At 45.0% G+C, this 26,347-nt stretch overlaps 1 protein-coding gene across 9 annotated transcripts in view; it reads right to left on the minus strand.

Moving 5' to 3' along the window:
- The window catches only part of OSBPL10 (oxysterol binding protein like 10), a 268,111-nt gene that overhangs the window by 59,714 nt on the left and 182,050 nt on the right, over positions 1-26,347 (minus strand). For 8 of the 9 annotated variants that reach the window (XR_012060505.1, XM_072940918.1, XM_072940925.1 and 5 more), the window contains one exon: positions 8,278-8,488. Coding sequence is in view for 8 of the 9 variants with exons in the window: in XM_072940918.1 (XP_072797019.1) it covers positions 8,278-8,488 (211 nt within the window). In the remaining variant the exon portion in view is untranslated. The remainder of the gene's footprint in view (positions 1-8,277; positions 8,489-26,347) is intronic. The other variant, XM_072940921.1, reaches the window with a different exon arrangement.

Raw genomic sequence — 26,347 nt, forward strand, 5'->3', positions numbered from 1 at the left:
GTCAGAGGCTGAGGGATGAGCTGAGGACAGACTTGGGAAGACACCCCATAAATAATAAGGCAGATGGAGTGGGACTGAGAAAACCAACCCAGGGCTCAGGACCCTAGAATCTGCTGCAAGAAAGGTGGAAGGATACTTCTTACCTGTCCTGCTGACCAAATCCTGCTCAGAGACTTAAAGTTGGATTCCGATCTTAAATACCGGGCAGCTGTCTCATAAATGAAGGAGTGGTACTTTTTAAAATTTTTTATTGTATTACTCAAGTAGTAAATGTTCTCTAGAGTAATTAGGAAGCCTTAAAAAGCACTAGGGGGAAAATGAAATCTGCTCTCCCAGGCAATCAGGACAGAGTTCCCTCCATCACTCCCACATCAACTCTGTCCCTCCCTCCCCTGCATATACCGTCATTCAGAGATAATAACCAGGAGACAATGGGGCAGGAAGCAGAGTCTGGCCTGGCTGGGATACACAGCATCCTCAGATAGACAAAGACCAGGTCCAGGTGGGGAAGAGTGAAAGTGGCAGTGCATGCTGGGAAATGTAGTTTTCCATAGACTCTATGGATGCAAAGAATCTGTGAGTGAGGACAGGGTAGAACCCCATCTCAGACCAGTCCAGCTCCTCTAATCACCGACCACCAGTTTGGGAACCTGCAGAGACCTGTCTCGGGTAAGGATGAAGGAGGAAAATTCTAACGTAGACTGAATGAAAAGGATTGTATAGCGCTTGGGAAAAGAAACAGTATCCTCAGAAAGATACTCCGAAGGCTGAGAGGAACAATAATCCCTGAAATTTAATGTAACATAATCTAACATAAGGTGTCAGAGAAAAGAGCAGGCAAGCTGCACCCTCACAACAGTACAAAATAAAGTAGCCTCTATGAAAGCAGAACAGAGAGCAGAAGAAAACAGGCAGAGGTGTAGAAGGAGATGGAAGACAACAGAGGAGATACATGACAGAGACCCTAAAGGATACTGATCAGATCAACGGAACAGGAACAGTAAGCAATGACAGAAGTAAACACCACCTAAGATGGAGAGAGTGGGGATCCTGCTGAAACAGCACATTCTAGCAACATCAGTGGGAAACGACTCACATCTAGACACAGCTTGGCCATCCTTTCTTAGGCTTTTCATTACTGAAATCTCAAACACACGCAAAAATAGAATATTATAGCAGGAGGAGTATAGCTCAGTGGTAGAGCACATGGTTAGCAAGCACAAGGTCCTGAGTTCAATCTCCAGGACCTCCACTTAAAAAAAAAAAATTGAGTAGTATAATGAATGCCTCACTCATGAAGCTTGGCAACATTTTCGAGTAAGAAAAACTGGGAGAAAAATTTTCCAATCATTTAGGCAGAAAAGTTAGACTTGACTTAAAGGGAGAAAAAAAGAAAATCAAGCTAGTCTTGGATTTTGCTACCACACTAAATGTCAGAAGAAGGTGAAGAGATGAAGAGAAGAATGCACAAGAAAGTCTACAGATTTGGGGGTGGGCGCGGGGCTGGTGGGCTACGCTTGTCTTCAGGCAAATTATCTTTCCTCTGAAAAAGAATCAGCCTGTACTAAGCTCCTGCTGGGTGTCAGGGACTACCAGATGCAGTTGACGTGTGTTAACTCATCTAATCCTAATGACAACCCGTGAGGTAGGTCCTACTATTGTATGTCCACTTGACAGATAAAGAAAGGGAGGCACAAACAGCCAGCAAGTTTAAGTGGTAAAGATTAAAACCTGGGGAGGTGGGGGCAGTAATAGCTCAGTGGGAGAGCGCATGCTTAGCATGTACGGGGTCCTCCTGGGTCCCATCTCAATACCACTATTAAAAATTGGTTTTAAATTTAAAAAGAAATAAATATTAAAAAAAAATTAAAAAAAAAAGAAAAGAAAAGAAAACCCAGGCCACCTGGCTCCAGAGCCCAGATCCTTAAACTCTACTCTGTACACCTTCTCAGCCGCACTGCAGAGACTCAGAAAATAGTCTACCTTCTGGGGGAAAAGAACGACTTGAGGACATACTCCGATATATGAAGGAAAGAGGCAAGAGGCAGAATGAGGAACTCAAGACTGGTGAAGACCTATAAAAGGGAGGTAAAAAGACACCTGTCTCAGGGGAAAATTTAAAGAGGCACTGAGACACTCAGTAATCAAGATCAATGATACGTTCACATAATATTTTTACATTAAAATTAATGCCCCCAAAACACGTCTTAAGGGCCTCAGCCTCACTTGATCTTCAAGTTGTCAAATCCTGTCTTTCTTTAAGACTTTAATGTTTTGTTCATCCTGGATTTTTTGGCATTAATTTTGGTTTAAAAATATTGCATTAAAATATCATTTATCTTAGCAGGGGAGGGTACAGCTCAGTGGCAGAGCACATGCTTAGCATGCATGGGGTCCTGAGTTAATCCCCAGTATCTCCATTAGAATAAATAAATGAATAAATAAATAAACAAACACCTAATTACCTCCCCTTCCCCCCAATTTTTTTTTGATTTTTTAAAGGAAGAAATACTTTTTTAAAAACACCAAACAACAACAAAAACACCCACATCGTTCATCTTAATTACTTTGGCACCCTTAAAAGTGTGTTCATGGTAAATGCCTCATTCACCTCACCCTGTCCCAGCCCGGGAACTGAATTTAAATACTTTTTATAAACATGATTATACAACTGAGTATTAAGTCAAAATTATTTTGGAGATATTTAATCATTATCACACATTAAGTATTAACTTAATATTAAAATACAAATAACAATGGCCCCCACTATGACATTACCAAAAGTCGGGAAGTATATCAGAGAAACAAAGGAAAATGGAGTATTCTTCATCACTAAAGGAGTCAAAAAGTAGTGTGTCATTCTAGGGGAGGGTATAGCTCAGTGGTAGAGTGTGTGCCTAGCATGCACAGGGTCCTGGGTTTAATTCCCAGTGCCTCCATTAAAAAGAATTAAGAGAAATAAATAAACCTGATTACCTACCCTCCTCCAAAAAAAAAAGGTAGTATGTCATTCTTGACTCTGATGATTAGAAAAATACAAGTTAAAAATGCGGATGAAGAATATAATGTAACCACTACTAGAATTTATACATTTTCCCCCAAAACACTGAAGAAACATAAAGGAAATACAACCTGTGTAGCAAAATAAGAGAAATAAGAAAAGCAGCATAGAGGCATGAAAACAAAACACATAATGGAAACTAACAGGAAAACACCAGAGTAAAGCAAGAAAATAACTGGACTGCAGTCCTCATTTGAAAGACAGATTCTCAAGACTGTCATAAAACAAAAAGCAAAGCTAAGCCTATTTCATCAATCCGAAGACACACCAACTTTCACCTGTTTAGCATCTCTGAAATTGGAGTTCATCTCACTGTCAACGGCATGTGAGGGTTTAATTGGCAGCTTTTCCTTCATGGCACAAAGCATAGTGGTGTGTTTCCCTACTGATGTGTTTGATGGCTGAGAAAATGTGCCGCACCTCTAGAGTGACTCAGAAGGTCTAAAGGAAAAAGATGATCCCAAACATCCAGGAAATACAAATGAAAAGAAGGGGATCAAATATTACCGCGTGGCTGCTGCCTGCGGTGAACTGAGGAGCGGGACGTCAATCACCTTTCACTCCCTAGTCCACGTAACGCGCGTGAGCAGGGAGACCACCAGAGGTGGTCCAGCAGAGAGCAGAAGCGGGCAAAGAATGGGGGTATCCACCAGATGGCAAACCCAGTCCTGAAATCAGGCTTTGACACACATCTACGTCTCCTCACACGACACGCCCTGGTAGATATAAGAGCCCAGAGAAGAAGGGAAAGAAACTATGAACAAACCAGAAGAAGGAAAGCTACCGAAGATTTAACCGTGGGCGTAAAGATTTGACTATGAAATTGTCTTACTCTGTCTTTGGCCTCCCCGTTTACCCCTTCCTTGAGTGCCGAGAGCCACCGTGCCCGGGCCTCCCAGGCTCAGTAAACCCGAAGTTCTCCCCAAAGGGACTGACATTCACAAACCTGGGGAAAATATGAAGCATGTTTACAATGCAAAGCTGGGATGTTAGTATCTAACTGCTTTCTTGAGGGAGAAGTGGCCAAACAATCTGTTTAGACAGTTGTTTAAAAAAAAAAATCCACCCACATGAAATACTCTGCAATGCCAGCTTTTCCCTTTACCCAAATGCTCTTTACTGAAGGAATCCTCACATTCCTCTCTTGGCTTTTAATCACAAAGTCAGGGAAGGTGACACCCGCGGGATGTGTTTCACCGGGAGCAGCACGTGCCAGGAAAGAAGGCAGAAGAGATAGGAAAGCAAAGGGACAGCGAGTGGGGAAAAGAGGTGAGTGCCGGGAGTCTGAAGATGTCTCTGGAAAACAAGTGAAGCCCAGCAGAAGAAAAACGGTCACTGGCAGGAAAAGCCAAGGCAAGTCCCTGCAAAATAATCTGGCCCCTATTTGACCAAACCCCAAAACGAGATGAACCAACGCACCTGGCTGCTTAACTGACAACCCCTACAAATCCAGAAGGAAAACATTACTGGAAGGGCAGGTGAAGAAAAGCTCATTAAGTCCTGTTCTAGTCCTCCTCTCCTCAATTACACGTGTGTCCCTCTCTGCCCTGATTCATGCCCGAGGGCATGGGTGTTGTCCACTGCAACTTCCCGAGGCTCGAGTGGCAGCTCCGACCCCAGTGTTCTTTCCCAACATGCCCTGCATCCATCATTTGTGGGCACCCAGCTCTGCCCAAGCTGGTCTGGTCACAGGTGTCTGCGCTGACCCTGAACCACGCTCCCTGTATCAAGGCTGCAAGTGAGGAACCACCCAGGACATGAGACATCAGTACCCTGCCCCTCAAGACCATGTTGAGGGTCCAGAACCCGCCTCCAGCCCAGACTCCCAAGCAGCCCAGCCCTCTCCAGCTCTGGTGCAGCCCCACCTGCCTCTTCATGTAGAGTCTGAGACGCGCATCCAGACTTGGGAAACCAGATGCCCACCTGCCTGCCCCATCGATCATGGCCTCCATTGACATGTTGGGGCGGATTTAGTCACCAGGATGGAGGAGGACTGCGTAACACGAGTTGATCAAAAAGCCAAGTTACTTTATTCATTTTAGCTACAAACCTCTCTGTACACAGAAGTTAACTGAAGCATTTCAGCCCAGTACATCTTAGAGATAACCTCGGAGACAGGTCTAGGAGCCCGAAATGCGTAGGTGGGAGCAGAGGAACACTCAAGTGATTCTGGACCTCCGTCCAATTGCTTGAACGTGGCTTCGGGAAGCAACACCTGCAGACAGAGGTTCCAAAGCCAACACATTCCCCGGAAGAGACAATAAAAAGCTACAGAGGACGAGATGCTGCAAGACCACAAATTAATTTTTCACTCAGAAAAGGGGCAGAAGGAAAAAAGTCAGCGCAGGGGTCAGAAAGCAAAGAGACTTCGAGAACAATGCACACGGATATCAGCTGTGCTGGGGGGTCTGCGCCTCCTTGCCCCTAAATATCTAAGGGAATCCCTGACAGAGGTTTGCACTGATGAGATTTTGATTTCCGTCAACCCAGCCTGGCACTCCTTGGACAGAACTGTTATGTTTTATCAGCAGGAGTGAGGCTGCTATAGCCACTGTCAATCTGGAGAGCCCTGAGGCTCTAAACAAATGCATTTTGTGGTGACACCCCCAGGGTCACCCTCTTCTCTGATTCTGCCAGCTTGAGCTTTTGGAATTCTGTTTTAACTGCAGGCAACTATGATGCTTTGGATGCAGGAAGTCATTCTATTTTTTTTTTTTGGCCCAATGTGTGGCATAGATTTAAAAGACATAGGCAGAATGCTTTAAAACCTAAGGGGCTTAAAAAAAAAAAAACCTAAGGGGCTGTGTTATATGGAATATAACTTTTAAAAGGGTTAAGAAGACAAGGAAACAAAATAAACCTTGTGATGCCTCAGGCTCTCTATTCTCCAATCTTCAGCCAAGTTCCTTGGTAAAATGGACCAAAAGGAAGGCAGGATGGACAAACGGGGCTGGGGTGGGGAGACAGGCATGGAAGATACACAGGAGGTTGCTCAGTGGGTGCTGTAATGTCCGGAGATACTGCTCGGTCTCCCCTCCCAACAGAGAGTCCCCATTTCAACCTGCCACATCTGAAATTCCATCTGAGCTTTGTCCCTCCAGACCCTGGAAAACACCAGCGACACAATGAAAATTTGGGGAAAAAATTTGAAATTTGCTGGAAACCAGCTCTGAAAAAAGATATAAGGGAATACTATCAGGAATAAGAAAATGGTTCAAGTTTATATCTGCCGGTGAAAGGTTCTTGGGATGAGTCCATTCGGTTGCAGAAGCTAGAAGCATGATCCAGTGTGAGAGGGATCACAGGAAACCTGAAAAGCACCCAGCCTAACTGATCTGTGCCCAAGCTCCAACAGGCTCACTGAGGCTCAGTCCAGACCAGGAAAAGTCAGGGGGCTCAGAATCAGAGTCCCATTTCCAAGTGGAGAAGGAAGAGGGAAGGGAAAACCAGCTTGGGTGTCTTCCTCTGTGCCTGAACACACACATTTCTTCCAGCCTGCATCCTGCACCTGAACTTTATTTTGTTATAAAAAAACATCGATAGAACAATTGGCAAAATTTAGTAACGTCTGCAGATGAGGAATAGGACTGTATTTGTGTTAATTTACTGATTTTGACCACTGTGCTGTTATTACAAAGGAAAGTGTGCTTTTTTTAATGAAATATACACTGAGGTACAAAAAGGTAAAGATATATCAAGTCTGAACCTTACTCTTAAGTGGCTAGATTTTATACTATACTTATATTTAGAAAGAGGATATAAAGCCAATGTCATAAAATGTTCACATTTGGATAACTGGAAGATACATGAGAATTTTTCATACTATTCATGCAACTTTTCTGTAAGTCTCAAATTGTTCCCCAAAAAAGTAAAGAAGAAAATAAAACTTGGCCTGAGAAAATGATGATGTGAGCAGGACAGTGTTCCTGACCCCAGTTTGGAGGGCCCAGGACCTGCCGGGGGGTCTGTTCTGAACGAAGAACCCCAGACATCAGTCACAGAGGGAAGACCCACCTCTGGTCTTGACTTTGCCATAGCTGGGCCGCCTCAGGCAGGTCACTTAACTGCTCTGAGCCTCAGCATCTCATCCAAATGATGGGCATAATATCTACTTGGTGATGATTTCAGAAAATGTGTAGCAGAAGCCAAATACTGATAGCCTCAGAGCTTAGTAAATGATGCTGGGAATTACAGAAGGAAACCCAAATTACCCACGGACAATCTCCTCTGGGAAACCAACATCCCTCTCTTAACCCTGGTGAAAAGGGGAAAGCATGGAACAGACTCTCACTCATAGCCCGGCTTTACTCTCCATCACCCAAACTGCCTCGTTTCCCCTTAGTTAACTGAACCTCGGGCAACAGAGCTCAATGAGGCTTCTCCTCAGCTCTTAATTCTAATGCTTTATCATTATATACGACATGACCAATCTCAAGCTATTTTTCACTTTTATCATTTAATTTAATCCTCACTAATATCTTTGTATCTGCTTATCGATTAAACCCTCCTTCAAAAGGATCCAGGCATCATAAGGGAGTTTGTTATTATCTCTAGCTTCTTGGTAAAGAACTAGAAATGCTTCTCCTGTGCACTCCAGAGAAGCTCTGTGCGAAGAGAACGCCCACTGCAGCGAGGCGGGAGTAGGAGGCACCGGGCGTGTCCAGCACGAGAGGGTACGCAGTAAAACGTGGAGGACACACATCACAGGCACGATTAGAAATAGTGGACTAGATGCTGCACAGCGATGGACCGTAAAACACAACACTGGGTGCAAAATTCACAAATGGAACAGAATGATGCAGTGAGTCTAAAAGGAGTTCCACAGTATTCACATAAACAGGCTAACCAGTTCAGAGGATGTTCTATTCTAATTGGTAAAATAGAAATAAAAATGTTCCCCCAAAAAGCAGGGGAGGGTATAGCTCACTGGTAGAGTGCATGCTTAGTACGCATGAGGTCCTGGATTCAACCCCCAGTACCTCCAATTTAAAAAAAATTTTTTTTATTTAAAAAAAAAAAATATGTCCCAAGCTATGTGGGGAGAGAGGAAGGGATACATGGAGAAACACTTGGACAAACGGAGACCTAATAGATAATGAACAAATGGGTGAATTTAAAGGAGGAAAGCAATGACTGGCAGACAGACAGACACACCCCTACCCCCGCCCCGCCAGCACTCATCTGCAGACCCAGGCAAGCCCCCTGGGAGGCCTTACCTGAGGGCCCTGGCCGGTGGCTGGGCTGGCCCACCTGGTGCATGCTCTGCTGGAGCAGGCTGAGACACTCCCCGAGGCAGCTGAGGGTAGCAGCAGAGGTAGCTTTCAGGAGCAGCAGGTCCTGGTCCAAGGCAGTGAGGGGGCCGGACCCTGGCAGAGACTCAATGGCGTGCACAAGGTTCTTCTGCTGTCCTTCCACCTGGTTCATCATCTATGGATGGGAAGACAGCGAGGAGGAGAGAGTCAGAAGTCCTCCCTGCGCCGGGTGGGAAGCCAGCACCGAGACCACGCGGGTGGATGTGAGTGACAGGAGAGTGTAAGAGGAACCGTCATCACCTGGATGACAAGCCACGTGGAGGCGGCTCAGCGGGCATCTGGGGCACGTCCGTCCTCTGATGATGCAGACTCAAGTGAAATCCATCTGGGTCAACATACCCCCAGGCACACATCTGCCGCTCTGATCCCAAGAGAATTTTAGAACTTTGGAGCTGGAAGGGACCACTGGGGCCATCTGGGTGTGTCATTCTACAGACCTCCCAAAGGTAACAAATAAATACACTAAAAGAAGAAGTCTTATAACCATCTTTAAGGTCCGTGGAGTATGGAAGGTCATCGGAGACGGTGGCTGAGCGTGGCTTGGCCTCAGAGCAAGGTTCATCCCTTGCCTTCCTTCCAGCTCCAATCCATCCCCAACTCCCTGGCAGTCCTACTGGAAGTTCAGGAAATAGAGGTGAAATCTGGGGCTGGCATTTGGAGGCATGAGACCAGAATGAAGCCAGTGCCAGATGACTCCACCCCCAAAATGCTAGAACAGCACATGACTTCCTTAACATCGTGCACGGCGCCGGGAGGAGGAGAAAATCCTGGAAGTCCAGAGCCAGCCCTGCTCCAGCTGCAGCCATGACAAACCAATAACCCTGTGCTGGGGGCTAGCTTCAGTTCATAAGCTACAGACAAGCAGTCATCCAGCTGTATCTCTGAATGACAAATCGAGGAGAAAGAACTCAAGAACCAGACAAGGACTTTCCCGGTTATCTTTCAAAGTTCATCTCCCTCCTGTTTTACAGCTTATCTCGCAAAACAAGATGATGCACCTACAATGTAAGGCTAGCAAATAAACAGTCGTGCTGAAGCACGGAGGAGCTAAAGCAGCCCGCCTGAGTCACAGGGTCACAGATCGCAGGTCAGCACCAGAGGCAGGAACCAACTTCTGGTCTCCAGATGCTGGGCCACTGCTTCTTAAGCTTCCCCCACAAAAGTCATCCTTAGATTGAACCAACAGCTCCTACTTTGTCACTGTCATCCCTGGAGGATCCTTGAATTACCATCATGATGCCACCAGCCAGGGAGAAGCAATAATTTTATAAGGACTGCTGGATGTGGACACAAAACTCATCCCATGCTTGGGCTAATTTTTCTGTTTTTTTTTTTTTGAAGACAAATATCTGCTATTTTCTACTATTCTGTGTAGTCACCTGCTTTAAAAAAACAAAAGCTCCTCTGTTGCAATCCTACTTACCAAAATAGGTGTCATTACTTCAAGAAGATTGTAAAATATCGACATTACTGCATACTCATCCTCTGGCCACGTGCATTACTTTTTGCAGATTACAGAGGTTACACTTTGCCATCTGGCTCCTAAAACAGTACCGGGAGCATGACTGGGGCACAATGAGAAGTCATTTCTCCTTTGATCTTTGCTGAAGAGCCACCTTCTCCAGAAAGCTTCGCAAACCATATAATTTTTTTCATGTATTTACTTTAATTGAAGTAGAGTCGGTTTACAATGTTGCGTTAATTTCTGGTGTACAGTACAGTGATTCAGTTATTCATATACATATATTCCTTTTCATGTTCTCTGTCATTGCAGGCTACAAGGTATTGACTATCATTCCCTGTGCCGTACAGCAGGACCTTGCTGAACCACATAATTTAAAACCGCACGTCCCGCCCAATCTTTGGCACTCCTGTCCTCCTTTACTGACTTATCTTTCCCCAGAGCATTCACCACCTGCCAACCCAACTTAAAATTTACTCGTTTCTTCTGCTCACTTGTGCTAGTGTGAAAGCAGGACCCAGGCTGTGTGTGCTGCTCACTGACGTATCCCAAGCCCAGTAAGCAGCTGTGGGATGAATGAAAGAACCCACCACTCGCCCTTCTCTCCCTGAGATGGAAGACACGAAGTCCACAGAAATCATCACACTCAATTAGTACAACGTGGCTGAAGATTTAGTAGACAATAATACTTCCATTATCCACCGAAGTTTGCCAAGAAATGGTTAAATGTAACACGGAAAAACAGAAAATGTGCACATATTCTTTGACAACCAACTCTATGTAGAACTGCTAACATTTAGGGAGAAGTCGATTTCGAGCTATGTGTCGTAGTCAGCATTTCTGTAAATTTCTACCATAAAATCTGGTCTTAGAAAAATGTTGTGTTGAAAGGCAAGAAGAAAACATAATGATGAATCGCATAATACGCTGTGTTCTTGACTATTATGAAGGATGCCATGATGCTTAAGAGAAAAGGTGAGTAAAATGAAACCATTAACTACGGAGTACAGTTGTTTTTAATCAACAGAAGGAATAAAATATTCCAATTATATAGTATAGGATAAATCCTAGTTATTCACAAGCATTAAATATTATGCAAATCTCAGGTAATAAAAACACAAAATTGACTTACAGAATCTCCTACTCTGTTAGGACAGAGGCAGGGGCCAGAGACGGACCATACAGACTTGCTCTCTGAAAAGCATGCAACAGTATGTATCGAGAGCCTGTAGTCAGCACCAGAGGCAGGTCGGCCTTCTAGAGGGGCCGTCTGAACCGGCGGTGGGTGGGCTTGACAGTTACGATGACTGCAGGACAGCTGGCCCTGAGTGGGAGGGGGTGGGGCTGCTACATGCCCCGCAAGTCAGGGCACAGTCCCACACGAGAACTCTCCTGCTCAAAATGCCAACAGCACCCCCAGTCACCCTGTGCCAGAGACACATTGGTCATCAGGCACTGATGGGTTTCTGCATCTTTCTTGGTAAACTGAGAACCAAAAGTTAAGGAAGCCCGGCACAGTGCTTGATACACGGTAGACACCCAGAGATGCACTTTCTCCCCCTTTTCCATGGGATGCAAAACAGGACTCTAGCCTTTAAAAACACAATCGATGTCAACTCTCACTTTGTATCAGCTTCATCAGGCTGCAAAAGAAATGGAGCAAACCCTGAAAGCGATGCGGGGGGCCCCAGCCTCCGTGCCTGCATCACAGTCATCACCGCACCGACGTTTCTGAGACTGGGAGGCACTAGTGGAGAGCCTTCAGCAGACTTGCGAAGAACCAGTGTCGGCTGTCTCCACCACTGAGGTTACTGAAGGGCACACAGGACAAGGTGAATGTGGCGCCAGAAAGCTGTATGTGACAAAAACACCACTGACAAATTTCCAAAGCAGCTCCCTCCCCGTTGCAAGATTCCCACAGGCACGTCAACACAAGAGCAAAGAGGAGCCATCGACCCTCCCAGCCTTTGAACAAGCTGAACCACTAATTACCTAAGTTTCAAGTCAGCCCTCTAAACGCTTCTTCTGAAGCACGACATTAACCACGTGTGGTGTTTTAAAACAAACAGAAAGGCACACATTTCATTTCTTGCTGGCAGAAACTGGCTTCCACAACTGGGGTATCACTATCTCGTAATACAGGTGCAAAACGGGAACCCACTGTGAAATGTCAGAGATCCACCCCCTGAAATGTCAGCTCTGAGGCTGTGAAACAGACTAACCGTAGGTCAAGTCCCACTTCACAGGGAAGGAAAAAATTCTATGTCCCATTTCTCATTGCACAAACAATAGCATATACACTGCAAAATCAAAGCATAGGTTAATGCTAATAAAGTCAGTGGCTGCAGATTTTATGATTTTATTTCAGTGAAGCTGAAACCAAAGCTGAAGGCAAAGACCAAAAAACTCAATGGCATCAGCTCAATAAGATGCGATCGGCTAAAGAGAGAACGGGAGAGGGCAGCAAAGAGGCAGGGGCTTCGCTCACCCTGATCGCTTCAGACTGTTCTGACCTGCAAACCTTGGTGCAGATTCTGAGGCCTGGGAAAGGTCCAAACCTGACAGCCCAGACATCAGTGAACACCAGCTCCTCATCCATCCATCCATCCATCCGTCAATAACCAAAGCACCAGCATCAAGCACCTCGGGAGCACAGCCTTCTTATTCTGACGTCACCAAGGCTGCCTGCCTTGCTTGGCAGAGCCTCCTGGGCTCAGAGACTCTCCGGTGCCTTCAGTAACTCAATCTGTCCTGATGGAAGTAGACCAAACAATTTGATGCCACCTTCAAGGTGGCCTTGGTTTGGCCTGTCTCCTCAGCCTGGCGGGCTTCCAGAGCCCCTCTACGCCTCCCCTCTGGGTCAGGGATCAGTCCTTGGCTAACTCAGGCACTTTCTTCACCTGGGCTTAAAAGCCGGGCTTCCAAGATCTTAGAAACAAAACATACACTCTGTCACCCACCCCCTCCCTCACCCTGCCCCTTCACACAGCTTACTGTCTCCATTAAAACAGATTTACTATTCCACTACTCCCATTAGCATCATTTTAATATTCCTGGAGACTCCCACCCCAGAAATGAATTGATAGCTCGTTACAGAAGCTTCCTGAAATACCCATTAACTCTTTAATGGAAAGCATCAGCATACAGCGCACATCCTAAGACTGGCTACCGCCTTGCCTGCAAATCCTTGCCTTGGTGTTTCCACCAATCCTGAGCTGCTGTATCTTGTTTACCTAATCCTAACCAAGTCCCTGTAACATAAACCAAACTTCCAATTCTCAGCTTCTGGTGCTGCCCGCCCAGCTGGGAGATGCTGCCCTGCGGAGGTACTATTTCCCTCACAGTGTGAATGAACCGTCAAGTCTCTGCCCTGTCAACAGATGGCGTTGTTGACATCTGGAGAGCTGACATTCCCATCTTTGCAGCCTTTCTCCAAATTTCTAGGTGTCAGGACCCAGGAAGTCCTGACCCCATGTAAACAATTTCTTCTTGCCGATATGCTTACCTGACTTTCAACCTTCAACCTGCACTTCCTGGGCTTTGTCTGTTGTTCCAGCTCATGGCACAACATCAACCTGGAATGTTAACCTGACAAGACCTTCCTTGAGGCGGGATCCCGGGTCCCCCTGCAACCGCTGTCCGCACCTGCAAGCACATTCCTGTGTAGGCCAGTCCTCGACATCTTACGGACTCCCAGGCTGATCAGTGGAGTGGACAGAGAAAACCCCATCGAGTGGGCAGACCTTCAAATCCACACTTCTCCGTAGGAGTAAGACAGTGACAGTGGCAATAAGGAACAAAGATGGGGGTAGGGCATAGCTCAGTGGTGGAGCACATGCTTAGTATGCACAAAGTCCTGGGTTCCATCCCCAGTACCTCCATCAAATAAATAAGCCTAACTACCTCTTCTCTCAAAAGAAAAAAAAAAAAAGAACAAAGACGAGCAGGAGGAAATGGGGCCCCTCTCCAATGAGGTGAGGCTCCTGGCTCCACAGATGAGCTTACAAACAAAGAGGAAGAACCAAGTGAAAAAACACAGGAAGAGAACAGAGAAATCAATGTAAGGGACAGATTCCTCTCCACCATACACCAAAGGAAACCGAAAAAGGGAAAAAGAAGGAGAGAGCTCAAAAAAAAATTGACCATTATTAGGTCTTTGATGACCTGACCACAGGTGTCAGCAAGTTTCCGGAAAAAGCCAGAGAGTAAATATTAAAGATGTTGCAAACCACTGGTCTCTAGGCAACCACTCAGCTCAGCCCCAGCAGCCTGTGGGCAGAGTCCCTGTGTGACCAGACGGGCGTGGCTGCGCTCCAATCGGAATCATGTTTGACTCACACTGCTTTAGGGGTCAGATAATTCTTTTCTCATGCAGGCTGTGGTTTTATTGGTTCTTGGTATGACTGGTGAGTTTCAGTTGTATCCTGGACACTTTGGCTATCATGTTAGGAGATTCTAGGTCCTACTTGAATTTTTCTAGGAGGCAATCAAGTGTTTAGATTGCGCACACAAGCCCCAGCCTACTCTTTGGCCTTTCAGTGACAATCTAATCTGAGAGCCTTTGTGGTGCTACTTTGATCAGCCTGGTTTATCTCCTGTCCCGGAGCTTCCAATGGTCCCTGCTGGTCTGCCTGAGAGTCCAGGCCTTCGGGACAGGGGGCAGGTGCTTGTTTTGGCCAGATCCCCCTTGCCTTCAGCTCTGGGCCGGGGAGGGGAGTCTCAGTCTTAAAGTCATTCTTCAGTCTTCACACAGAAAAGTCTGCTTTCCTTTCAAGGGTACGTTAAGTGTAGACATCCTATTTCCGCTTCCAAGATGAACTCTGCTTCGTAAGCAGATCGAACTGGCCAGAGGGAAGGTTACTAAGCACCATCCACTGACCTTTTTGGTTACAGAATTTATAATTTCTTTTAGAAATTGGACAAGAGAGATACAGTGATCATTTGGGGATTTTTATCTACTTTTTGATTTATACCCACCTGTGGACTTTACAGGGTCATTACTGAGGCTGACTGTTACTAAATAACTTAAGCCCTGACTCCAGACCTCTCTCTCTGTCCACCCCCACCACTGGGCAGGAAGGCTAGTGGCATTTTCAGTTCAACATTCCTACACATGGCCTCCACCCTACGAGATGAGGTGGGCAGAAATGAAAGAAAAGAGTGGTTGGAAGGCCAATCCGGAGATGAAGGACATCCATTCTGGTCCCTCCATCGTTTCAATATGAGAATGTGAGTATCACCAAGAAGTCTCGTGCTATTTATACGTAAGCCCAGGCAAGATTCTGAACTGCTCACACACTACTCAAAAACACTTTCTGAAGATGTGGGGACAAGTCCCCCCATTTCTCAAACATTGATTCTCTTCTGTCATGTCTTCACCGTTGGCTTTTCCAGTTATTTCCTCACCACCCGAGACAGTAACTCCACACCATTCACATAGGAAATGCAAATTTTAGCTTTATAACTCTCTCAAAGACAAACCCATACTGAAATGGTCAAGAACTAAGAACAGAGCATTCATGGCCAAAGGAATCTATGGATGTCAAGTCTGCCTCCTCCATTTTACAGGCAGGAAATCTGGGTTCAGAGAGGCCGGGGCTCCATGCCAAGGTCACACAGCTTCCACTGTGGTGTCAGCCCTCGCTCTCGTCTCCAGTGGTCTCTCCACTATGAGGCGTGACCCAGTGTACCTCTTGCTCTTTCTTCCTCCTATTCAGGGAGTGAAATGCTCTTTCCTGCCTCAGAAAACAACTATGGTGAAGTTTCTTCCACCGTCCCTCACCCCAACCCTCCTCACCAGCTGGAGACAACTTGTTTTTGCTTTTTGGATTACGAAAGGCTGCTTCACTCCAGCAATCACCACCCCACACAGTAAATACAGTTAGAAAGAAGGAAATAAAAATTACCTGATAACCTACTTCCTAGAGATAAGCCCTAAGGTTCTGGTATTACTCTGACTCTCCTAATTTACACACAATCTTACTTAAAAAGATCTTCCCTAAATGACATCTAAGAAATAAAATACCAAGGAGTAAACCTGACCAAGGAGGTGAAAGACTTACACATGGAGAACTACAAAACACTGATTAAGGAAATTAAACACAACTTAAAGAAATGGAAAGATATCCCATGCTCTTGGATTGGAAGAATCACGATTGTTAAAATGGCCATACTGCCCAAGGCAATCTACAGATTTAATGCAGCCTCCATTATATTACTCAGGACATTCTTCACAGAACTAGAACAAATTATCCTAAAATTTATGTGGAATCACAAATGACCCAGAATTGCCAAAGCATTACTGAAGAAAAAAGAATGAAGCTGGAGGAATAACCCTCCCAGACTTTGACAATACTACAGAGCTACAGTAATCAAAATAGCATGGTATTGGTACAAAAACAGACACATGGACTAATGGAACAGAAGAGAGAGTCCAGAAATGAACCCAAAGACCTACAGTCAATTACTCTTTGACAAAGGAGGCAAGCTTATTCAATGGAGAAAAGACAGTCTCTTCAGCAAGTGGTGTTGGGAAAACTGGACAGCAGCATGTAAATCAATGAAGTTAGAACACTCCCTCACTCCATACACAAAAATAAACTCAAAATGGCTTAAAGCCTAAAAAGATTATCCCTTAAACATAGTTGTATAAACTTTATCCCTTGGAATTCATCATCTCTTACGGCTGGGGGTTACTTCAAAATATTGTAGTTGTGGGGAACAGAGGGGATAAGTATGAAATGACACTGACTTTGGGGGATGCTGAAACTGTGTTGATGGTGATGTGGAGGTTTAATATGACCCTCTCCAACGCTTTTGTTTAAAATTTTTCAAAATCATAAAGGTTTTTTTAAATAGGGAAGAAATACATTATCATGGGTTGAACAGTGGTGTCCTTCCCAAATTCACATGTAGACATCCTAACACGCAGCACCTCAGATGTGACCTGACTGGGAGACGGGCTCTTTACAGAGGTAACCAGGTTAAAACCTGGTCATTAGAGTGGACCCGAATCCAACACGACCGGTGTCCTTATAAAACAGGGAAAGTAGGACCCAGACATGCACAGAGGGCGGATGAGGGAAACGATGGGAGAAGACTGATTTACAAGCCAAGCAGAGAGACCCCGAATGGCCCCTCAGTGTCCTTAGAAGGCACCACCTGCAAATGCTTGGATTTGGGGTTTCTCACCTTCAGCACTGTGAGACCAAGTACCCAGTTTGTGGTACTCTGTTACCACAGCCCTGGAAAGCTAATACCCACGTCACAGATGTCTTTCCTCATCAACAGACACAGACCTCATTTTAGAGGCTGCACTGTAGAAGAGGTCTACACTCCAAGGAAAGGCAGCCCCAGCTCAGGAGTAAAAGCTCTCAAGGGCAATATCACCATCACTTCTCATGGAATTTTTGCTAAAGGGAAACAGAGGTAGAGAATGCATTTTTAGAATTAGGTAGCAGAAGATGCCTACACAAAGGTTAAAAAGTATTTTTTTTCATTCCACGCCTTGGTATGCAATGTTAACATACTGGTAATGAGGGGTGCCAGGTATAAAAGGAATAATCTGTTTATCTTATTCTCAAAGAAAATGTCACAGGATCAACAGAAGGACTATGAGTAGAAGGTCAGGAGTCAGGAAATAATCACCTTATTTATCACTCACTTATCTGAACCTCCTGCCTCCTCACAAAGACACAGACTCAGCAGGATGCTAAACGTGGAAGAAGGTGCACTCACTTTCACCGGGCACGAGGCTGGCCTCGCCGGCTGCATGCCCACGGCCAGAGCTGCTGCAGCACCTCTGCCCACGGCTGGTTTTCAGTATAAATATTTCTTCTTCTTCTCCTTCTTTTTTTTTTTTTTTTTGGTACAAAAGCAATACTTGTCACAGAAAATAAAATAAAATAAAATAGAAGAAAATACCCATAACACATCCCAAACCAGAGAAATAAATGTTAAAATTTTGGTATATATACTTAAAACATTTTTACGCACAAATATGTACTTTTACTTTTTATGAAAATGGCCGCACATCCTAGTGCTGCTTTCTTATTCCACACACCACGACAATAAACCGTGACGATACCATTTAGGCTACTGCAGATCATTCTGTCACATAAACGTGCCACAGTGTGTTGCCCAATTCCCCACGACTGGACCTTACGCTGAGGTCTAACTTTCTTCTCTGAGAAATTAGAATTCAACAAACTTCTCTGCCGCTAGATCTTAGCATAAATTTGTAATGATTTTCTGTAACTCCTAGAAGAGGAATGACTGGACTTAAGGGTATTTAACATTAATTTTTAAGGTTTTTGATAAATACTGCCAGCTCACCGGTGAAAAATTCTATCAATTTATATTCCCTCAGCCGTGTGTGAGCTGTCCTCTTTCTCAACACTCTCTAAAAATCTTTTGTCATTATCAGTTTCATAGACCAAAAATAAAAAACCCAAAAAAACAAAAACCAGTGTTTTTTACTGTTTTGTTTTAATTCTCTGTACATGTGCCTGAATAATACAGGGTGGAAAAAAAAAAAAAAGCTAAGACATTTCCATACCCAGCAACAAGTAGTAAATACGCTACAGAGACCTAATGCACAGTGTAATGATTATAGGCAATAATATTGTACTATAATTATCAAACTTGCCAAGTGACTAGAACTTAATTATTCCAACCACTAAAAAGAAAGGAGGATTCTTTTATGTGACAGAGGTGCTAAACATCGCTACCACAGCAATCCTATCACACTGCAGACGTGTACCCAATTAACACGTGGTACACTTTAAATTTACACGATGTTATATGTCAAATATATTTAACAAAAAAGAGGTTTCCACATCCAGTAAAGAAAAGTCAAGCAAGTAAGAGTCAAGGGAGTTCAGAGAGTATTTATCTCATCAGGGTGGACGCTGCAATATTGGATGGTGGGATGGGCACTTGTGTAGGGTGGGGTACAAGATGGTTCCAGCAATGGAAGGAAAGCCCCGAGGAGAGGGAGAGGCAGGAGGACCAGGAGAACCAAGTGGACCCAGAAAGCATGAGAAGAAGCCACAGTTCTCTCCTGAAGGTCCCAGGGATGAGGAAATGATGGGAAGCACTGCCCAAGGTCCCTACACCTTCCTCGTGCCAGAGGGCGCAGTTCTACCTGGACCATGTCCAGCTGCCTGCTCTGTCCCCAGAACCCCGGATAAGGGATGGGCACTTGTCCACCTTTGCCAAGCTCGCCCCAGGCCCTGCATCTGACTTTAACCCAGCGTTTAAGTTGAGGATGAAAGCAGAAAATTGGCTCTTTGCTCTCCCATAGCCCCCATGCCTGCTCACTCTCTTCACTTACTTCCAGCACAAAAGCCAGACCTGTCACAGCATTGAGTGAGTAACAGAAGCTGGGCCATGTCACATCTGGGCCAAGGGAGAGCTCTCCAGCTCACACGAGTGTTGTTACACTCATCTCTCACCCTCCAGCTCTGCCCTGGTCACACGGCAGGGCGGATCATGTGAGCCTTGTTTTACACAACACCAGGGCCCAAATCATAATCCAGGCAAGCAGAGATGCCAGGACTATAGTCCAGTGTCCTGGATCCAGCTTCTCTGCCCATCTACCCTGCTCCCAGGAGGCCAGCAGGATGGCACTGCTTTAGATGGTTCACAATCACGGGGCTGAGCATGCACACACTCATGCACATGCACACGTGCACACACACGCACACGCTCACCCGGCATGCCCTTCTACCTAGAAGGAAGTAGATGCTTCGGAGCCAGCTGGCTCTGCCACCAGCCAATTCACCCCGAACTGAATGGGAACAAGTTAGACCACAAACGTCCTGGATAAAATCCCCAGGAAAGAAACTGATCCATAAACAAAGACGGGACAGTAAGAGGTAAGGATTTGTTCTGCAAACGGTGTGTTAAGTTTCACTCAAATCTGTAAGTTTCTCTCCGAAGTCCCCTCATTAGAAACTGCTTAATATATATCATGGAAGAAACAAAAAACTAAACTGCAGCTTTATCGGTTCACCCCAGAAGCCTTCTGGCAGAGCTACCAGTCTCAGCAAATGCTAGCTGGTATATCAGGTTTTTCTCTCTTGCGGAATGGAACCTTACAAACCAAAGATCAATGAGTACGAAATCAAAGCGCTTTTTTGACTCTGCTTTATTCATATTCCACTTACATCTTGGCCTATCTCAAAGAACCTGTGAGTTTCTGTGATATTTAATCTCCATTTGGGGAAATTCTTTCATTTTAGGAGAGAAGATTGTTCTAAAAATTCCTGAAGCGAACGTGCTAACAGACATCTATATCTGACTTCAGGTTGGTAGCATGTACTTATCTCCAACCGGGCCTTAGCTCTACTGACTGCTTGCCTGCTACTCTCTTTTAAAACTTATTGTTTCCAGTTCAAGTATCTACAATGCAAAGTAGCAGACAAGAATATGACAACATAGTTCTCTTTCCCAGCTAAAATTAACTTCACTCACATCAATTATTTTCAGAAAAGACATGCCTCTCCATAGGGCACTTGAAAGGGGGAAAAAATTGGACAAGAGCATTACACCCTCAGGCAAGTCCTTTACAACATTTGAATCTTGGCAATTGAAGCTCTGGAGAGACAAATGCATTTATCAGGAATCTGCTTCATTAATCTGAAAGGGAAAATTATGTTAAAGGACAAGACACCAGTAATTAATATTTATTGTAGCCTCACTGGGTAAATGGCACTGTAGTCGCCATTTTACAGAAGAGAGAACACAATTCCTGCCCGAACTGCCTACAGTGCTAAGCCTCAAGGTGTTCCAACGGGAGCTGGAATAATGATCTACATAACACACTGATCTTTACAAAGGAGCTGACACCCTCCGCAGATGCCTGAGTCCCGTTCTACTGCTTCCTTCTCCACTCTTCCTCATAACTCTGGCAACCACATTTTAAGAAAGTAAGTGTAAGAGTGTGGAGTCCACTCACATTCATAAACATGCAAAAGGAACTCATAATTATTTCCATACACGTCCATCTCCAAGGCCAGCCCACTGACTAAATCAACCAGTTAATTCACCATCACACTGTGTGAAGGGCCCACGAGATCTTATTCACCAAAGGACTCTATTCACAGGAGACGCCTGACAATGTCGGATGGATGGAGGGAAGGAAGGAGGGATGGATGCACTCAGACTAGTTCAAGGAGAAGAACAGAGGTGTCCAGCATCTACTACCAGACAGGACCACTCTCTCTGGCCTCCAGCGATGACACAATCCAATCTCCTGTCTCCCTTCCCTCCTGTGTCTGTGGTCTCTGATTTCCACACCTTCTCTCTCTCCTCACTCAACTGAAAACATCCTGCACTTGTACAAATCCCAGCAGAGCCACTGGACCCCAATCTACCCAATCTCACAGGTCTGGCTTTCGGTCTCTCCTAATTGAGACTTGAAAGAAAGTGAAGATGACTTCACTTCATGGTGGGTTGGATGCCTGCCCTGGTCCAGTCAGCTGATACCAGGGGGGGTGGAAAACAGTGTCATGTGATGTGTAGAGAATAGTGTCGTGTGATACGACAGCCCTATACATACAGACTTATCCCTTCAGTACAGGGTCTCCCCTCCACCCACTTCTCTTTGACTGTGATTTTAGCCTGATACGGGGTTCTGACATTGATGGGATACAACGATGCAGGCTGTGTTCAAATACTTTAGAAACTCACTGCCCAAGAAGATGTCTGTATCAGCTGGAACATCAGTCAACGCTTTTATCCAAAACAATTCACTGAAGGACGAGGTAGTTCCCTAAACTTAAAGCACGTGGGACAGAACGCCAGGCTTGCGCAGATTCCTGTCAGAGGGTTCTAGAAGTATACTCATTCTTATAAATGCTTATGATAAACACTCGACTCGAACTGAGCCAGACCCCCAGCTCTCTTCTGCTTGTGGTACCATCTCCTAATTCAAGGTCAGTAGGGTCCAACAGGTTAAAGGGGTTTAAGAGACAAGGGCTCACCCCCTGTCCTCTCAGCTCACACCTTTACCAGTGATTCCCAGCGTCTGGACGACATCCCAGTGAGCTGTGTCACCTATTTCCTTGTATCAAGTTCACAGGCCTAACACTTCCATTAACTCTGCGGGAATTAAAATCAGCACTAAGGAGCCCTGGATTTTCCTTCATTAACCAGGGCTCCCCCAAGAGCCCTCTGGGGTTGCCCTGATGCAGCTGTGATTAAAGCAGTTCTCTTTTCAGAGGAATAAAGTGACCCTCCCCTCACCTGAGAGGTAAAAAGATAATGTCTGGCCCTGGCAGTGACCTTGGAAAGCACAGGATCTGAAAACAGAACTGCACGTCAGCACGGCTTGTGTATCACGCCCTTCTCTGCCTTCCCGTGAATATCCTACCTACTTGAGCAACTCTGTACGGCTTGACTTTCTCTTGACTTTTTCATCTTGCTGGAAACCCTCTCCTCCTCATCCCTCCTGGTCAAATCCTACTGGGGCTCCCAGGCCCAGTCCCAGTGCTTCTCCATGGGGCTCTGCTCATCTCCCCAGACAGAAGCCACAGCCACCACACCCCTAGCCCCCCAGGTGCATTTGCCTTTCAAGTTCTCAAGGTCTGGGGAGTAGCCCCAGGCCAGGGTCCCCTTAACACCTGGCTGGGGATGCTAGGTCATCAATGAACCATTAAATGCATTCTCCAGCTTTGGGTCACTGCTTCAGTCTCCAGGTTTTTCTTTCCCAGTGAAAATGCTCAACATCAATGGTCACATTTGTGTCAGTACTTGGGGATGCCTAATTTGGGCTAATCCGAGCATTTACAGTAGGAAAATGCATTTTCTCCTTCAGTTCAGAAAACCCTTGGAAATGGCTGTCTCCCCTTAGGCCCACCTGTGTACTGCTACTTCACCAGCTTGAAACTAGCCTTGTAGAAAATGTATAACATAATATTAGCTACTCTTCCTGGTGTCTTCTCTTGCTTCCCAAATGCAACATAAACACAGGCTGTAATTCTTTCCACAGCTACAGTGTAAATAACATATTTCACCCCAGGGACAAATTTGCTTTATTTTCACGTAAATTCAGCATCCAGAAAAGGTTACACTCAACAGGTGGAAACAGCCATGTTCTGAGTGTACATGGTACACTCCACCCCATGCCAAGGCATCAAAAACAAACACCTACTTATCTAAAAACTGCAATTCCACTAGTAAAAGAAAAGTTAAAAATAACTGTTTCAAACTGTGATACATGCTAGATTTTAAGAGGGCTGCATTTATCTTAGGAACAATTTCTTCAGCTTTCACATTGGATCATCTGAAGAACACTGCCCAGTTTTACCCTCTCTGCTGCTGCCCCCTGCTGACAAAGGGAGGACACCTCGGCCCAGCCCCAGGCCCCTCCTGACAGGGGCTGCAGACCAAGTAAGCCCACGGGCCTACTGGGTGCCAAGCCCAACGGACAGTGGAAAGGGGCTCCTTAGGGATGTTAAGGATGAAGAGAGAACACAAAACATGTATATATGAAACCATCAAAACAGTGTGAAATTATCCTGTTATAGAGCAAGGGCTGTAACAGACTAACAAGGTCCTGGGAAGGGTGAGGCCAGTCAAGACCAAGACCCCACAAGGCGAGAGGTTCCCAACCTTTCACACGAAGAAACCCCACCTCACTCAGCGTGGACTTCACTAACTTCCACTAACTTGCCCACATAAGAAAACAAGAGCACCAGCAACCGTTCACCTAAATCCAGACAAGAGCAAAGAAACAAAGATGAATGTTTGACTTCAGTTAGGGACCTTTAAATGGTGAAAAGAGCTCACAGACCCCGAGAAAGAAGGTTCTAGAACCCATGAACACTAAGATGCTTTCTCCATGGGTTCTCAGGAGGTCTGGTACCCACAGCATGTATTCATTGCCAGGGTTATTTATGCCTGCAATCATTTTCCTCTCAAGGAAAGGACTCTCAAAAGAGTCCTCAGCTTTTATTAGATTCTCAAAGGGCCTTGTGGCCAACAGTATGTCAATCAACAAACAGACAAAACTAAAATCTGTAGGCCTACAGATGTCAGGCTAGGAACTCCTGGTACAGATGAGGGGAAAGTGCAGAGAGCACTCCCTGGGAGATGCTCCACGCTCCCACTCCTGTCCTGAGAGGCCTCGTTCACACTTAAATTGAGGAAAAAATCTTTTCCCTTGCATCCTGCCTCCGCAGCACTCCCACCCCCCTTGTCACTCCGTCAACAATTTTAAAGATTGAAGAGAAAATGCAACCACAACAGACCATAATTCTTAACCACGTATCCTGTGTGGTCAGTACTCCTTGGCAAACAGGTCTGCCTCTGCTTACAAAGCTGGTTTGAGAAACAGGAGTTGATCACCTGACACCTGCTGACTTATAACCTAGAGAAACTCGAGTGCCTGCAGGCACTGATCTGAGCTCAGGTCATACAAAGTTAATAGTAAATATTAATATACACATATGCAGCATATATAATATATACATTATATATGCATAATATATAATATACACATAATAATATAATATATACAGAGTAATCTACACATAAAAATAATACATAAATAGAAAGTGGACAGTGCATACAAGTTCCTATCTAGTGAATCTGCTTATTGCTGGAGGGAGTGCCTCCCTCCAAACCCGTCAACACCCCAGTCCTGGGAAGCAGCAGAATTTAGGGTCTGAGAGCAAAGGCTCTGGACCACTTACTACGTGTGACCCTGGGCATGTTGTTTACGTTCTCTGAACCTCAGTTTCTTCAGCTGTCAAATGGGCTCATAACAGTTCTCACGGCACAGACACGTGGAAGGAATGAATTCGTCGCAGCCATGAACCACTGAGAAATGTTCTGAAACCACAGCCAGAGTCGTGCACGTGTTTGCTGCTGTTCCCACCCCAGCAACAACCACCACGACTGGTATTCCGCAGATTAAATGAGATTACATGTAAGGAGCTTAAGACGGTGATGGGCACGCAGGAAATGCTGATCAGATGCTAAGCAACAACAGTGCTGGTGAACACCGTGGAAAATAAACACAGATAGGGAATTTCTACCCTGTGGTTTTTAGCCAGACATCACGAAACGTGATTTAAGAAGCAATATATTCAGTGTTAAGCACATTACACTTCGCTTGCAGAATCAATGTCTTCCCTATTGCCGTCGCCTTTGCTGTTTTTAAAAATAACTTCACTAAAGCAATTGCAGTTGAGTCTCATTATTCACAGGTAGTTTTATAGTCCAAAAAAGTCCCCGCAACACTTAATTAGGGAATGCTGGCCCAACACCGCTAAGGGAAATACAGTGTGAGAGTCCTGCGAGCCCGTGGTGACATTCTGGTCTACTGACAGGTTTGTCTGCCAAGATGCTTGTAAAACAAGCTCGTTTCATTAGCATCAAAACTCAGCTTTTCCATATAATTCTTTTTTTGTGGAACACTTAACAAGGTTTAAGTCAATTCTCATTATTCACAGTAATTATGTTCTATCGAGTAACCATGAACAGTGTGTCAGCAAATACTGGGCTGTTATTCCTAGGGCAAGTGTGCATGTGTGTGTACGCAGATATATTTCACAAGGATTACAATCTTAAGTGCTAAAGATAACTCAGTCTGGAAGATTCTATTTTTATTTTTATTTTACGGAAGAGAAAATGAGGATCAGCATCGCAGGAATCACCCCTCACGTCTCCATCTTCCGATCATCCCTACCTCAGCCCTAACAAGAGGGCAGAACACCGCCTTGTGGGACCTCAGCTGGGACAATATGCCAGGCAACAATTTTTTTGATGTTCTGCGTGTGTCTGCAGATGACAGCAAAACGCTGTATCAATTTTGGAGATGCACACAGATTTCAGCAAGTAGGAGAATTCACAAATACAGAATCCAGAATAATGAGGACCAACTACTAGGCTTCTAAATTACTGAAATATTTTGAAAGCCTAGAGAATTGACTATTTTTTTTTAGTTCTCCCTCAATCTCCTGATCTTGAAGACCTGTCCAACTTACAAATTTAACATTTTTCACGCTGTACCATCTTTTTTTTTTAAAGACATTCCATGTCTTTTGTTTGTTGTTGTTTTTCTCTCTTTGTTTAAGTGGAGGGACTGCGGATTGAACCTAGGACTTCAGGGGCAGAGCCTGCGCTTAGTATGCCATTAACTACCCCCTCCCCCAGTACCAGCTGTTGAAATATGTGAGCCGGCCAGCACCAGGCGAGAAGGGTTTACCATTTTCCTGACCCTGCATAACATGACCAAAACTTTCTTTGCCTTTCAGCCCCACAACAATGCTGTCCATTATGCTTTTAAAAATTGGTTGTTGTCTCAGGAATCTACAAATTTAGCTGCTTTCCCATCTTTTCCATAGTTTCATCGTACACTACAGATGTTACTTCAGCACTTTCCAGACTGGCCTCACATACAGACCTGAGGATTTCCTCTTCCCTTTTTTTTTCAGATGCACCATATTTTTGCTAAGGTAACATTGAACTCACAGCCAACAACACTATAACTGAACAAGTATA

The sequence above is a fragment of the Vicugna pacos genome, chromosome 17 (assembly GCF_048564905.1).
Source record: "Vicugna pacos chromosome 17, VicPac4, whole genome shotgun sequence".
NCBI lineage: Eukaryota > Metazoa > Chordata > Mammalia > Artiodactyla > Camelidae > Vicugna > Vicugna pacos.